General features: G+C 44.9%; 2 protein-coding genes across 2 annotated transcripts; one reads left to right on the top strand and one right to left on the bottom strand.

Moving 5' to 3' along the window:
- Positions 1–222: 222 nt before the first annotated feature.
- Positions 223–7,175, bottom strand: mfsd9 (major facilitator superfamily domain containing 9). The gene is made up of 6 exons (XM_031584159.1): positions 7,014–7,175; positions 4,902–4,989; positions 4,410–4,453; positions 2,724–2,853; positions 2,192–2,401; positions 223–1,945 (listed from the first exon to the last, which is right to left on the bottom strand). Exons 1-6 carry the CDS (start codon positions 7,095–7,097, stop codon positions 1,068–1,070), a joined length of 1,434 nt encoding a protein of 477 aa, XP_031440019.1. The 5' UTR covers positions 7,098–7,175; the 3' UTR covers positions 223–1,067.
- Positions 7,176–9,546: 2,371 nt separating this feature from the next.
- On the top strand, positions 9,547–14,973 carry tmem182a (transmembrane protein 182a). The gene is made up of 5 exons (XM_012837176.3): positions 9,547–10,184; positions 11,202–11,334; positions 11,933–12,031; positions 12,704–12,841; positions 14,090–14,973. The coding sequence occupies exons 1-5, from the start codon at positions 10,041–10,043 to the stop codon at positions 14,311–14,313; spliced, it is 738 nt and encodes a 245-aa protein (XP_012692630.2). The 5' UTR covers positions 9,547–10,040; the 3' UTR covers positions 14,314–14,973.
- Positions 14,974–15,685: the final 712 nt, after the last annotated feature.

The following is a 15,685-nucleotide window of genomic DNA, read 5'->3' as shown; positions in this document are numbered from 1 at the left end:
ATCCCTGGTGGGCATGCATAACAGAAATAATTAAATCTGAGCGTGGCTCCTGGTTATGGACTTCAATTTATCATCTCACTGTGTTGTCCATATGTACACCAATTCACAGTTTCTACATGAGCACTGAATAGTGATGTCATTTTGTTAGACTACTTGGAAGTTGCCTGGAGAGGGATTAATACATTTTGCCCATCAGGTCAATGACACTCGGCAGAGACTTCATTAGTGTGTGAAACTTTATTTTCCATCGTCAAACTGGAATAATTTATTTATGACAGCGCACTTGGTTTTTCAATGATTTCATTGCTCATTTGAAATGAATAATTAAATTCTCATTACTTCATTCATAGGCACAAACCAAATCAAGTAATAAATAGGCTTTGGTATTGATACATTATTAGCAAATCAATAAAATAGTAACATTTTCTGTCTGAATATAACCTTACCAAACATTTTACAGAATGCAAAAGTCCATTACAAAACAGTGCCATTGGGTAAAGACATATCCCATTTAGTTTAGAGGTTATTCTGGAAAAATGTTGTGGATTTCAGTCTCGGGGCTTTACTGTGCCTGCTACCTGTAAACTTTAGGATTAAAAGTGGTTAAAATAAAACATGGAATGGAATTCATAGGAATGTTTCTCTTAATGCCAACCCATTTTAGGGAAATGTCCTCTTATTACTTAAATCAATTACCTGCTTGTAAAACCCTGTGCCGTGACGCTCTGGCACAGAACCCAAGACTCTGGTCTGGGTTGTTGTTGTCCCCTGTTTGCCTGTGCTGCATCAGGCCTTCACTGCCAGTTGCAAAAGAGGAGGTAGCCACACCTTTTTGCATCAGCACATTGACGTCGTCACTCAGACGAAACCAGTGACAGGCAGCGGGACCCCCCTCATCGCTGACCCTGGAATAATGTCCATCACAACACAACAACATACATTAAGTCCAACCAACGCTGCTGCCAGCTGCTGCTGCCAGAATGGACTCCTCTCTGGGAGCTACCCCATGTATCCATGCCACCTGTAAGGCACACAAACACACACACACACACCCCCACGCTCGGATCTCATAGCTTGGGGCTCTTGTCCTTGGTTCTTCCCTTGCTGTCCCACTTGGGTATCCGCGCCAGCAGGAGGCCCACGGCGGCCAGAGCCAGCACCACGCCCAGGCTGGGCGGCCCACAGGGGCTCAGCTCCTGGGCCAGGCCCGAGATAAGTGGTGCCAGCACACGGCCCACCGCCGTCACCGACTGGCCGGCGCCGATGAGCGTGCCGCTGGCCTGGGCGCCGCCGCGCCTCAGCTCCAGGTCGGTGATGCACGTCCGGCCGATGGTGGTGGAGATGGCGAAGAAGGTGGAGGTGAGCAGCACCTGCCAGACGCTGGGCGCCGTGGCGTACAGGAAGATGAGCGAGCCGGTCAGCACGGTGGAGTGCAGCAGCAGCGCCGACATGTCCTGGCCGTAGAGCTGTGTGACGGGCCCCACCAGACAGCCGGCCAGGGCACCCAGCATGCTGCTGTAGCTGATCAGGTAGCCGGTCACCTTGGGCTTGAGCTGGAAGCGCTCCTCCATTGCCAGCGAGAAGTTGCTGTAGTAGAGCATGATGGACACGGCCATCAGCAGGCGCACCAGGAACACGTCCCACATGTCGGACGAGGCCACGTGACGGATGCGCGCCACCATGGAGGAGAGCTGACGCCACGCCGGCTGAAGCAGGGACACCTCCCTCCAGAGCCACCTCCTGTCACGGGCCGCCGGGGAGGAGACAGGAGAGGCGGGGTGGGAGTGGTGGTTGTGCGAGTGACAGAGGTGGTTGTTCCCGTCTGAACAGTTCTGCTGGCTGTTCTTCACCCCGTCGTAGGCCCGCTTGGAGCTGGGGCTGCTGTTGGCGTTCGTGTCTGTGCGGAGGATTGGCACCTCACTCCATGGTAACATCCAAACTAGGCCTAAAGAGAAAAACATATTTGTGCCTCATAAAACTGTCAAAGCGATTCCTAAGAACATTATATAAAGTTCCAAAACATGTAAACTATCTTTGAAACGCAAGAGCATAACATGGTCTGTATTCATCTGTTCTGTCATCATCCACTGTTGCTACTCTTGACTATTATGGTTTCTATCATTCATCACCGATCATCACGGTTTCCATCCTCATCCTCTCCCTCTCCTTCTCCCTCTCCCATCCCACTCACCGGAGTTGAGGAGGAAGATAGCAGCGCAGACAAAGGAGGAGGTGTAGAAGCCGCCCTCGTGTTCGGTGAGGTAGCCCCCCACCATGGGCCCCAGGATGAAGCCCACACTGGAGGCCGCGTTAAAGTGACCCATGACCAGTGGCCGATCCGTCTCAGACACCAGGTCCGACAACAGCGCCCGGCAGATGGACAGTGAGTGTTTGAAGAGCCCTGGGAGACACACACACACACACACACACACACACCAAGAAACATTACTAGCATCAACACCAAATAATGATAATAAAATATGTTGCATAGAAATGAATATGTTTAATCTAAAATAAGATCTACAAGGGATGACCTTGCATGTCATTTGTACCAGGACATATTTAAATTCATAACTCCATTTCCCATAATCATCCATAGGATGACCAGAGAAACACATCATGAAAGCACTCTGCGTGAGAATATACGTGTGCACTAAATCTCAAGTCATGACGAGTAATGCTTATACCCAGAGACAGACTGCTGAGGCCTGTGTTTCACCTACCCACGGGGATGCGCGCCAGCACGAAGAGGGCGATGCTGGAGGACAGGCCCAGCAGGGCATAGCCCAGGGCACTGAGCAGCAGGCAGGTGAGGAGAGAGTTGCGCCGGCCCACCACATCACTCCAGCTGCCCTGGCAACCACAGCACCAACGGCACGGCATTAAACAGGTGGAGCTGTTTATGTTTATGTTTATTAAGGATCCCCATTAGTCTACACCGTAGTGGAGACTATTCTTCCTGGGGTCCAGGCAAAATACATTACAATACAAATCATAAAATGCAGTACAGCATGATCAATGTTGGTGAACAAAAACACAGACTTAGAAAACAACATTTACATTAAAAGCTGTAGGAGATCTATGTTATACAGGAACCCACTGACCTAGGACTAAGCCTTGATTTCCTTGGTATTGTACACTAAATGTATCCACTTATTCTGCCCCACCCTACAGTCAGATGATCTGTAATGCATCTTAATGCAGTAGAGTAGGTCTCTTTCTACAAACAGCCTCTGCTGCTGTAGGCACTATTAAAGTGAATGTTCCATAAAAACACATGATGTGAGGCTTTATCCTTATTGCCGTGGTGGACAGAAAAAGCATGGTTAATTTGAAAGCGCAGACTAATAACAGACCAAGAGCATAATTGCTTAATAGCTGGATTCTGGGGTATTTAGAAACTGATGAATGTAAATAGAATGTTTCTTATTGAGACCTGACCCTGTCTTGACACCTCCCGTAATGAGACCAGTCCAGTCAAAATTAACTGAGTGAATTTTCACTGAAGGTGACTTAAACTAGAGTTGGCCTTGAACCGCCTCAGGCTGATTGGGTATCCTTCGTGAAGAGGCAGATCACTTATCCATCAGATTATCAGGCACGAGATGAGGAATTCCACAGTTTTGTCTTGGCAGGAGGGCCTGTGCTTTGCCTCTCGTTATGTGTAGGTATGAATGACACACACACACACACACACACACACACTATCTCTCTTTCTCTGTGTGTGTGTGTGTGTGTGTGTGTGTGTGTCTTCCTCTCTCTTTCTCCCTCTCTTTATCATACACACATGTAGAGACACACGACATTATGGCATAATGAAATCAGGACCAATTGAATTTGCTATGTTCTGCCTGCGGCCCGCGGGGAAATCATAGAGACCTGGCTGTTCTGTCTCTGCGCTCGGCAACAGCGGAGGACAAACGAGTCCTTTTCCTTTTAATTTGCCTTGTGACCCCGACGTTCTAAACCAATTTTGGGGTGGGTGGGTTGAGTGTGGGGGGTGGGGAGGCTCTCTCCACTGTGTGAGCCAGTCCTCTGAGAGGAAGCTAGCCTGACTTACACTAAAGCTGCTCTTTTATTGTGGAGAAATGTAATCTGCAGTCCGAACCTCGCCGCACAAAATTGATTGAGGCCCACGATCAGAGCCAGACTTGTTTACATCACCGTCAAGACTTTGGAGCCGGGTACAAAACACAGCGTCCTATGAGGCCTTCAGGTCAACTGGATGCCGACATGTTTGTGCATGGGCGTGTGCCTCGTCTCTAAGAGCAGAGGACATAAACCCTATCCAGGTTTCCAGACCAACTACACCTGGCATACATTCACAGCCCAATAGCCTCTGTGGTAATGTAATCATAATGTCATCCACACATGCATGTCCATTTCAATATGCATTGAAAAACACTTACCACGACCGTGCTGGAGAACAGTTGTAAGATTCCATAAGTGGAACCTGTGGTGGTGGTGGTGGAGGGGGTGGGTGGGGGGTGACACGTGGAGAGAGAGGGGGGCGGAGGGGGGGGGGATAATGTGGTTATATAAGAAACTGTACACTGCGCTCACACATCACTCCAAATATTAAATATGATTAGCAACGCACGATACACCCAGGCAGAATTCACGGAAACCTTGTGACGACAGTGAAAGAGGAAAGCTTAATTAAATCAAAAGATTTATCTGGTGCTTATAGACACAGAGGGATATTTAATTCTGAACAAGGTGCTGTCAATTTACAAACACGCCTTTGATGGACTTTGTGGGTGAAAGTGTTTGATGTTGTTCAGCCAGTGCCAGCTTAGAAGATATGAAACAGTACTATCTGAAAGTAAAGGCTCTAGATACTTAGGGTGAAATATTTTTCTAGTTTCTGTAATCTCCATAGACAGGTTGATGGCACATACCTACGATACCGGCGACAGTGGGACTGGCTCCAAGAGACTTCACGTGATGACTCAGGAGAGGGATGATCATGCTGACCCCAAATAGGTCCTGTGGAGACAGCCAATCAGGTGTGACGAATAGAAACATACTAAGGGCAGTGATGTTGAGATGAGACGAGATTAAAGTTTGGCTTTGATACTTTCAAAGTTGGTAAATTAAAAAAAAACGTTTACGGTGAAGGTGTGTTTCCATACAATACATACAGTATTACCATGAATAAAAAAAATAATGACACTTAAAATTGTACTATTTTCAAATGGAATGTCAGTCATCTCCATAACCACTGATAGGTGAACATTCACTCTAGTTACCTCAGGACTCCGGAGCTGCATATAAGTATATTTATTAGACAAACAACAACAATTGCAATCGGGCTTACTCCCAGCATAAGGCTGAAAGTGAGTGTATTAAACACATCGCACAAGGTTTATATAGACAGAAGTTTAGCGTTCAGCAGGGAAAACCACGTGGTGGATTTCTGACGTCCGAGGCAAGGATGGAAGTTTTGCAAGGTCGGAAGAAGCACAGTTCGACCCTTCTTATCACCTCTGGTCTAAACATGCTCTTGTACATATGCAGACTAAGTGGCACCTAATCATTTTAAGTTACACACACGCAGAAACACAGAAAAGCCATGTTCCTGTACATGATTCATATAAGGTAATTAATAATTCAAGGCACTTGATTATTATATTCTTAACAGTGACAGTGTTTGGAAATTATCTCCATCAACCACCACAGAAAATAATAACTGAGCCATGAGTACTGTTGGCATGTGATAGTAAGGAAACAAATTGCAAACGGGCATCAGAAACTCATTGTACAGTCTGAGACATCAACATGGACTGTGGACCAATGAATGAGAAGTTGTGTGCTCCTTAATGAGTTGAGCAGAAAAGGCCCCTTTCTCTTACTATGCCAAGTCAGAATTGAATTTCAAAATACATAGATAAACCAGTGCAAAAATGATCACTCTAACAGCACATTCACCCTGTTCGGTATGCAACAAGATGTCACTGCCACAACAAAGAGAGTGACAAAGAGAGTGACAAAACAAATGAGACAAACTGGTAAGAGAAAGAGAAGGAGTCGTGGTTTGGGCTGAATGTCATAACTGGTTGTCCTTCTCTGCTTTCAAAGGGACGACAGGTAAGGGACGATGGTGGCGTGTGCAGTGGGAGGGTGTCCAGCATCTAAGATTAGCCCTCACCCTGTTTATCAACATTTTTCAGACCATCTCTGCAGTCTGCCCAGCCAGCGACTTGATTGAAGTCACACCGTAGCTCTACCCGTGTCACGGCACTTTCTATTAAACTAACAGTTTAATTCTGGGCATAACTACTCCTGAATTTGCACAGGGAACAAACACATCGGGTAGATGTGGGTGTGTGTCAGTGTTGGTGAGAATCAAATCTTTCAAATGGGGTTTGTCCTCACAAATGCTGCAAAGACAAATAGAAAAGGTGTTGCTACGGCAAGATTTTTACTTACACCTTTAGTCTATTGCGGTATACAGTTACAGACACTGAGACAGCAAATAATAACAGCAAAACACACTTTAATGGGCTTTGGAAAAAGGCCTGCACAGCAAGCACTTATGTGGCCACTCTATCATATACATCACATGCAACATACTTCCCCCCTTGAGAATTTTTTGTCAGACAGCACAGTTGACTTCACTAAGACTGTATTACACATTAATATGCAGTCTTGCGAGAGGTTAAGAGGCACAAGGCATACACTTTCTAGGTTCAATTTGTGAGGACGACTCTGCAATGGAACATACATTGTATTTCAATGAATTTACGCGAGGGAGACATGAAGGGTCACTAACAGCTGACACTTATTGATTTGTCCAAGGTTCACCATGACTCAAACTGCGTACCAACTGCGCTTTTATACTGGTGGGCTACTACATTAAATCGGGGAGGTGAAATCCCCTAAAGTTACTGCGCAAAACCTGTAATCTCCATCACCTGCGCCAAAACAGCATACAGAACTTGAGAGCATGACATGAATGGACTAAAAGACAAACAACACGCTCGCAAATGACATGACGTGGTTTCACTCACCATGAATCCAACCACATAAATGCATTGTATAATCCGTGAAGGTCTCCTTGGTTTCTGAAAAATGCTACATTTTGAGTTATTCATTCTCCCGCACTGACAGTACAATATGTAGTCAATGCGGAAGCGCACACTGCAACACTGTAGCAGCTCTAGTCCACCGTCAGTTCTGGCTTCGTGCAAACTGGTACTATCTGAGGGGGCGCTAGTAGATGTGTTTGTAATTGATGTATCACATTTAAAGTCCATTTACTTATATCCCCGAATTTCCACATGGAAATTACATTTATAGATTTACCGTCTTTATTTCTGCACTCTTACATTAGGCGTGTATTGGGTTAACCCACTCTTGCAGAATATTCATACCTTTTAAGAAAACCACCATGTGGTATCGTCCAACTTGTGCGTCACAGCAGAGAAAAGGACAACTAGCGCCAAATTTGAAGTTGATTCTCCTCCCGATTGAGTAAATTGTAAGTGGGTGTTTTTAATGAGACGGGAATTTGTTTGCCCAGAAGTCATAATTATCTGTCTAGCGTCTATTAACTTCAGAGCCCCTCTGTCAAACTTGAACTAGTTAACTTTGCAAGAGTTTAGATCTTCATCACCCATATGCAGACATATCATATCTTTGTTTTATAGCAAATGCAGGTTTACTCATGTCCCATGTCCCAAGCAAATATTTTTGCTATATCAGTTATATATCAGTATGACTATTTTGATAATTTTTTTAATTTAGTAACTCACTTCTGGTGGCGACAGTTATGCCAGTCCTTCTAGGGTTCAACATCCTTGCTGGAACTTTGTTTACTGATACCCTGAAGCAATGGCTTGTGGGTAAAGGGTGTGAGATCTCAAGCTACAGTGGTCTGTCAGCACAGCACAGCTGATATACCAATATTCCCAAGATGATTTATCTGAGCTCATGCAGAGACACAGATTGAGCCCTCATACTGTCCTTTATAAAGTAGCCGTCATGTGTGTTTCCTTGTTCTCTTTCCCTTTAGCTTTCACTCTCCTTTGTGGTTAAATCTGTCTCTCCAATACAGATGTGTGTGTGTGTGTGTGTGTGTGTGTGTGTGTGTGTGTGTGTGTGTGTGTGTGTGTGTGTGTGTGTGTGTGTGTGTGTGTGTGTGTGTGTGTGTGTGTGTGTGTGCGTGTGTGTTTTATGAATGACATAGCTAAGATATTATCCTGGCTGTGAGAAAATAGTAATAGATCATCCCACCTGTCAGAATGAAACCACAACCTCAGTCACTTGTCGAGTGGCCCCTGTAAGTCTCACCCCACCTGAGTCTTTAATCTCCACTCCATGATGGGGATGTATCACCAGCCAACCCGGTGGGTGACTCATACCTCTGACTGTGCACGCTGACAGCATGCAATTAGTGAAGCAGGGCATGATCTTTGTGTTGTTAGGAAGAGGTGACAAACTGAGTAATGGAAAAGTCACACAGATCAAAAGTGACCTCGGGGGAAATGGCAACTAACGCGCTGCCACCACCCAGCTGTGACCAGTGGTATTTGTTGATCACTTCAAAAAGTTTTTAGTGTGAAACGGCATAAATCCACTTCAGTCAGGTGCTCAGGCTCTATCACAAGGATGCCAAAGATCACAGCCATGTTCATGCATTAAAGGCAACTCTGGCGAAAGGTTGTTAATATTTTATCTTGACTCCCAATCGAAGTACACCCCTCCCTCCGTGCTCCTGAAGAAACATGTTGATTGGCTGGAATAATTTATGGCTTTGTCCGACCCACTATGTTTGTTTCCCATTTACAGTGCCAGGAATGAATATAAACACCAGAGTGTTTTTGAGAGCACACAATGAACACACAGTTTCAGGACTGCGATGAGAAATTAGCTGAATTTGACAAAAAGTGTACTGGACTAGAATTGCTGACCATGCCTTTAAGTTCTACTGCTTCTCCTGGAACTGACTGTATGACTGTTAATGTCTTTAAGTGAGTAGGGAGAAACACAAAGACACAAACACTCTGTGGAGCGAGGTTGAGCATCTGTTTTGTTTTCCTGTGGGGCCGCTGACTCCATTCGCAGCAATGTGCTAATAAGGTGCTGCTTTTCCATCGTCACTGCTAAATGCCCCGTAGGGCAGTTCCATCGTCATTGCTAAATGCCCCGCTGGGCAGATAATGAGGCCCTGCATCCGTGCCTTGGTAGACTCTTGAAAATGTCAGGTTAAAATCAACAGTTAGGAAGCATTTGGGACTCTGTGACAGAGGACTGCTAACCCCCAGATCAGATTATTCAATCTTTTGAGGGATAACATTTTGCTAGTTAGTGGGGTTTAGTGAACACATGTAACACCCTGTCTGTACAAAATCCATTCAGCCTTAACACTAAATATTTCCCCAGCTTGTCACAGCTGAAAAGCCACCACAGTGGCACATAAGGACAGATCATGTTTTGCTAACCCCCCCCCCCCCCACACACACACACATACATACATGTTTCTCAGTAGGAACTGGGGAGAAGGTTATTGGTGTGGGATTAGACAGCGTCTGAGTGTGACTACCATGAACACTTGCATGGTGGTGGTGGTGGTGGTGGTCGGGGGTCTCCAGTTGGTAGGGAGATATTTCGGTGCCGGCCCCCTCCTACAACCCCTCTGCCTTCCCTTCTTCCCAGTGGCCACACCTCTAGGCAGCAGCAGTCACCTTCAATCACCAGTCCAAAATAGCCAAGGGGGGCAGAACTAGTCACACTCCTCCGTGCTCGTCCACCGCACCCTCACCCTGTCACTGGACCCTCAGATAGACAGCAGAGCTGAAGAGGAGCCACAAGAGCCAGAGGGAGGGAAGGGAAATCAAAGGACAAACAACTAAGCTGATACACGAGACACTTGGCCAAAAGTCGTGCAGAAGAGAGGCAAGAAAGTCACAAGGGGAGAGTTGATGAGCAGAGGCGGGGGGGGGGCGGTTGATGATTGAAGTCAATCAGTCTCTCGCACACAGCGACACACACACAGACCAAAGAGAAAATAAGAGTGGGATTCAAGACTCTTAGACATGAAGTTGAGTGTGGCATTGTTCTTCGCCGGCCTTTTCGGCGCTCTGGCCACTCTCGCCATCTTGCTGTCTTTTGGCACAGATTACTGGCTTGTAGCCTACGAGACGTGCCCGGATCCGGAAAATACGGGAACACCGGTGGAGGTGAGTGCTGTTGATGTTGCTTTACCAAGCTTGTGGGTTTCCAGAAGACTTTGTTCTCAGTCGCTTACACTTTTGGTGGTGTATGCAGCCACGGCAAGTAAGACTTTAGCTGTCAGAAGTGAGATCTCCTAAACAAGTTATCTGCTGGACTTGAGGCTGCACAGCTCTTGTCATAAGAGGCTGAAAGGTGCTCTGCTACACAGATAAGCGATATCAGACACCAGTTTTGACAGCAGCTTTTTCATGCCATGATTAAGACGCTTCAGATGGCTGGGATGTCACTTTTTACAGTCCTGGTGCAGCAGGATAGAATATCACCTACTGGTAGGAGATTTTTCTGTAAATGGCATGCAATGAAACAAGAATCTCAAGGTATGCCTGAGCATTAAAGCTATTTGAAATTTGGAAGGTGACAGAGACAACAGTACATGTTGCAATGAAGAAAGAAAGACATTTCGAAAACAACAAAAACAACAATGGAACTACAGAGATGTTTGTGAACAGATGGAGGGAAATTAAGTTTTTGTTTTATCTGCAGACACAGGATAAAAATGGAAAGGGCAGAAAACGAGGACTTGAAGAAGGTGAATGTTCTTAGTGCTGGCTCAGTGGGATAGCCTGACCTGGTCTCTAGGGTCTCTGTCATTCAGGGTCAAAGTTCATCTGAAGGGGCTATTGTGGTGATGGGAGAGCTCAGCAGGAATGTTGCCTTTCTTAGATCCCACAGTGAGTTGAGCCATGGTATCTTTGACACAATTAGGATACCATGGCTAAATGTGTGTGTATGGGATATACGTATTAGTCAGGACAGGACATATATGCTTTATCATATTGTTTTGAAATTGTAGTTTGAAAAAGTCTTTTAATCGTTTATTGTATCCATGTTAGCTCTAGTCAACAATACTAGAGGGTGACTTTGAGCTGTTGAGACATAGTATGTGTATAATTAGCATCCCACCAACTCAGTCCCAGCACACCTCCCATGTCTGCTAACATCTCCTCTTCTGACTGCCACAGCAGGGGGACATGGTGGTGAACCAGGACGCTGCAGACCCCACAGTATTTTACCACGAGGGCTTCTTCTGGCTCTGTTCTTTCACCGGAAGGCTAGAAGCTTCGGACGGAGAAAACCTACTGAAGTTCTGGTTCAGTAAGTAAAATTCCCCCTCATTCGACAGTAGCCAAATGAGCAATGGCCAGTGAAGCGGGCATATTAGTTTGAGGACTTTGCATTTTCTCAGTCAGTAATTGTAATGGAACATGTGCTGGGTCAGAAGAAAATAATTTGGGTTGAAGATGCCCTGTTGTGGAATAATACAGGGCTAGTTATCATTAATGCTGCATGCTGGTGCCACATAGCTGCATTGTCACATGACAATGTCATAAATCAGGGTGTCTCTAAGAGTCTCGGGGATATCTTCAGTTTGACCGACCCCAGAAGCCTTGAAGGGCTGTCATGTGATGAGGTGATGAGGTCATTGAAGGGCTATGAGGTGATGAGGTCATTGCCTCTGTCATCTTCTCACTTGGTGAATCTCTCTGGCATCCGTCCCAACAAACAGGATGAGCAGACCCCTCAGGAGGAGTGTGTGTGTTTTTTCCTCCTCAGCCCCTCTTTTCAAATCTTATATAAATATAAATTAAGCAAGGCTCATACTTTTGACTACTCAAAACTAATGAATGAATGGTGACATCACTAGTACTTTCACTACCGGAATGTGGAGTAACTGTTGATTCTCTCTCCTCAGCCAATCAGCCACACAGTAAAGAGTGCAAGCATGCTTACCTGTTCCCCTACCCAGTCTCCGAGGCCTCACACAACGCCACCACCTACGACTCCGCCATCAGTAAGTAACGGGCGCATAGACTGCTTGCTGTGACTTGCTGCTTATTTCATTGAGGGGGGAATTTATACTGATTCGTCAACCGCTGGATCAAATTAAATCAGTGACTGGCTGGAGTACCTTTTGAAGAGCCTCAAAGGAAAACTATTCCAAATAGAGGTCAACTTTTTCAAACCTTGTGCGAATAATCTCTAGATTGTGGAACAGAAATGTTAAATTGTATCTACTTATTCCAAAGGTTTATTCATTTGCCAACAAATATCAGACCATAAATTGGACATTTTGGACAAATTGGCTACCTGTTTTTCTATTCTCTTACTATTACTATTGTGTTGTCTTGGGATGCACTGAGTGTGGCCATATCACTGTGTTGTCTTAGGAGGCACTGAGTGTGGCCATATCACTGTGTTGTCTTATGAGGCACTGAGTGTGACATTATCACTGTGTTGTCTTGAGAGTCACTGAGTGTGGCAATATCACTGTGTTGTCTTATGAGGCACTGAGTGTGCCCATATCACTGTGTTGTCTAATGAGGCACTGAGTGTGGCCATATCACTGTGTTGTCTTAGGAGGCACTGAGTGTGACATTATCACTGTGCTGTCTTAGTAGGTACTGAGTGTGACATTATCACTGTGTTGTCTTGAGAGGCACTGAGTGTGGCAATATCACTGTAGTCTACAGGGGCTTCTGGAGTGTCTTCATGCTGGTGGGTGTGGCTGCGGCTGTGTTGGCTGGATTCCTCCTCATCTGTGCTGCCCCATTCTCCAGTCACTGCCTTTACAAGGCAGGAGGTGGGCTCTATCTGATATCAGGTAGGTGTTTATTTCCATGTTGTTTTATGTGCATACGTATGTTTTCAGTTATATCTGGGCTGGTTCATGTATCTGCACTGAATTTCATTGTAGTTTAAAAAATGTCCTGGACTGGATTTAACATTTAATTTAACATCACATAGAATCATATCCAAACTCTTTTTTTATATACATGTTACGTTAACAACATCAAACATGTCCCTTCAACGATGCTGTCAAAGAAAATGTTGCTCTGTACACCCTAATTTGCCTCGTTTGTTTGAGTGACGTTGTCCCCACGGAACATCCACCAATTAAGAAAAACTATATAACGTCATCTTTTTTCTTGGATTGTCTGACAGGTTCATACCCATATCTTAACATATGCCTTGCAACAACGTGTTTTGTGAACCTCAGCTTTCAGTTTAGGGGTGGAAATGTGACATTAACAAATTTATAACCTGTATGTAACAGAGTCATATTCAGTAGTTGTTATCTGACAACCTGGAAACAAATGAAAGGGTATGAGAACATGGTTACTAGCTTTTGGTTGACGGTAACAATATTGAATACTCTCAGATGGTCCTAAAATTAGAGCCCACTGTATCTTATGTCATTGCACTCTATATATAACCGAACAGAACAGACACACTGCCAGCTCTGCCCTTCTCCGGCTATTCTTGATTTAACTGGCATTGTGTATAAATTGGCACTACGTGTGTCACAGTTGTCCAGACACATTCTGTTCTTTCAGGCTAGTTTCAAAAATGAGTCTGATTGAGCAGTTGTGTACAATCCCCTCTGCTGCCCGTGACCAGGAACACAAATGCACAGGTTGTCACACAGGCGCTGCCATCCCATTACTTACTGTTGCTTTGCTCAGGAAGCCTGTGGACACAACCCTTAGGGCCGTCCACACTGCCAACGATAACTATAACGACAACTGTTACTATAACGATATGAGCGTCCACACCGACCAACGATAAGGAGAGCCTCTCGGAAATATCATTCATGTTTTAATGGACTGCTTTTAAAAATTCACAATTGCTCTGAAATTGATGCCCATTGATATTATACTTTATGTCATTATCATGGACAATGCTGTTGTTATGACCTAGAGTGATATTTCAAACTGTAGTTTTTACAGTTACTGTTATATAAATATCGTTGGCAATGTGGACAGACCTTTGTCAGCGCTACACATCATTCTCTTCTGTCACTCTCCTCATTCTCCCCCCCCCCCCCCCCCTTTCCTATCCTCCTCCACAGCTCTATTTCTGCTGGCTGTTACTATCATGTTTGTGATTTGGAAAGAGGCCCTGGATTTGGTGCCGATGTACAAGGAGTACCAGATAACCAAGTGTCCGCTCTTCGAGATGTCCATGGACTACGGCTTCTCCTTCATGCTGGCCCCCGTGGGAGTGTTCTTCTGCCTGCTGGCCGGCCTGCTCTTCCTCCTCATCGGACGCTCTGTGCAGATGCAGTGCCGATAAATGCCTGCCTAGCCGTGGTATGTGGAAATGACACGACTGGTGCTTCACCGATTCCTGCTTTGGTGGGTGGCCCTGCGATTTACGACCTCAGACGACCCCATTTGACCCCAGTGGTGCCGATATGCTTGCCAGAGCATTTTCTTTACTCATCAACAGTTTTAGCTGCCCTGCACCTTTGTGAAGGCCTAATTCAATATCACTCCTGTACTTGATCCACCCTTGCTGAGAAAACCTGATAAGCTGGGGATGTTTACTAGATGAATTCACAAGCACTGTTGTTACCACTGGGGAGGATGAGCATCAGTATGAGTGTGAGGCTTGTGCCTATTTTAAGTCTATGGTTGGTTTGAATGGGCTAGCATGGTTTGGGATCACATGATATGTCTCTGGGCTGAATGCAGAGAAGTCAGCCAAGCAACGTGTCTGTCACAACACAGTTGATAGCTGACGGCATTCTATTTCCCACTATCAGACCATTTTAGAGCTTTGCCATTGTTATCACACTGTATTATTGCATTTTGTGCATAAATTAATAGAGCATATACGTCACTGTTAACATTCATTTTTTCCTCAAAGGCCTTTTCAGTACACAAAACATTTTATATGTTTGTATTTTAAGATATTTATGACTTCTGGTGATTAAAATATTACACACACAAACAGCATTTGATGTCATTAAATTTACAGTAGACATCCAGGACTTGAACTCTTTAACAAATCTGGCTTGGGAGTGATAAAAACAATTTGCTTTGTGAATAGATATTTGATATAATTATTTATATCTTAACCATATTAAAATGCTATTTAGACAATTAAAACACAAATCTAAATGCAAGCATGATGGCTTATTTACAGTCTTGTTGTGAATACATCCTGCCATGAGGTAACTATTACAGAAATTTTGCGTTGCTACTTTTAGCTTCTCCACCACAGAACTCAAGCATGACAGCTGAGAGACAAGTCACTGGCAGGTGCTCTGAGTAAATCTGAGTGGGAACACCATGTGTTGGCAAGACACACACACACACACACACACACACACACACACACACACACACACACACACACACACACACACACACACACACACACACACACACACACACACACACACACACACACACACACACACACACACACAGAAGGGGGTGGGGGTGTACCATTTAAGATGGCAATGGCCTTTAGTCATTTGATTACTTTGTCTAATGTTTCCAGGTTTCATCGGTATTTCAGCCTTTCATATCGGACTAGATTACGAGTCTGGGTGTTTATATTGGGTGAGGTATGGTGATGTATCTAGATGGCATTCCTGTTTTGTCACATTACCCCATGCTGTTTAGTTTACTGAATAAATATCTTCATATCCAGTTAC

Source organism: Clupea harengus, chromosome 2 (assembly GCF_900700415.2).
Source record: "Clupea harengus chromosome 2, Ch_v2.0.2, whole genome shotgun sequence".
Classification (NCBI taxonomy): domain Eukaryota; kingdom Metazoa; phylum Chordata; class Actinopteri; order Clupeiformes; family Clupeidae; genus Clupea; species Clupea harengus.
This window is presented reverse-complemented; position numbering and strand designations above follow the sequence as displayed.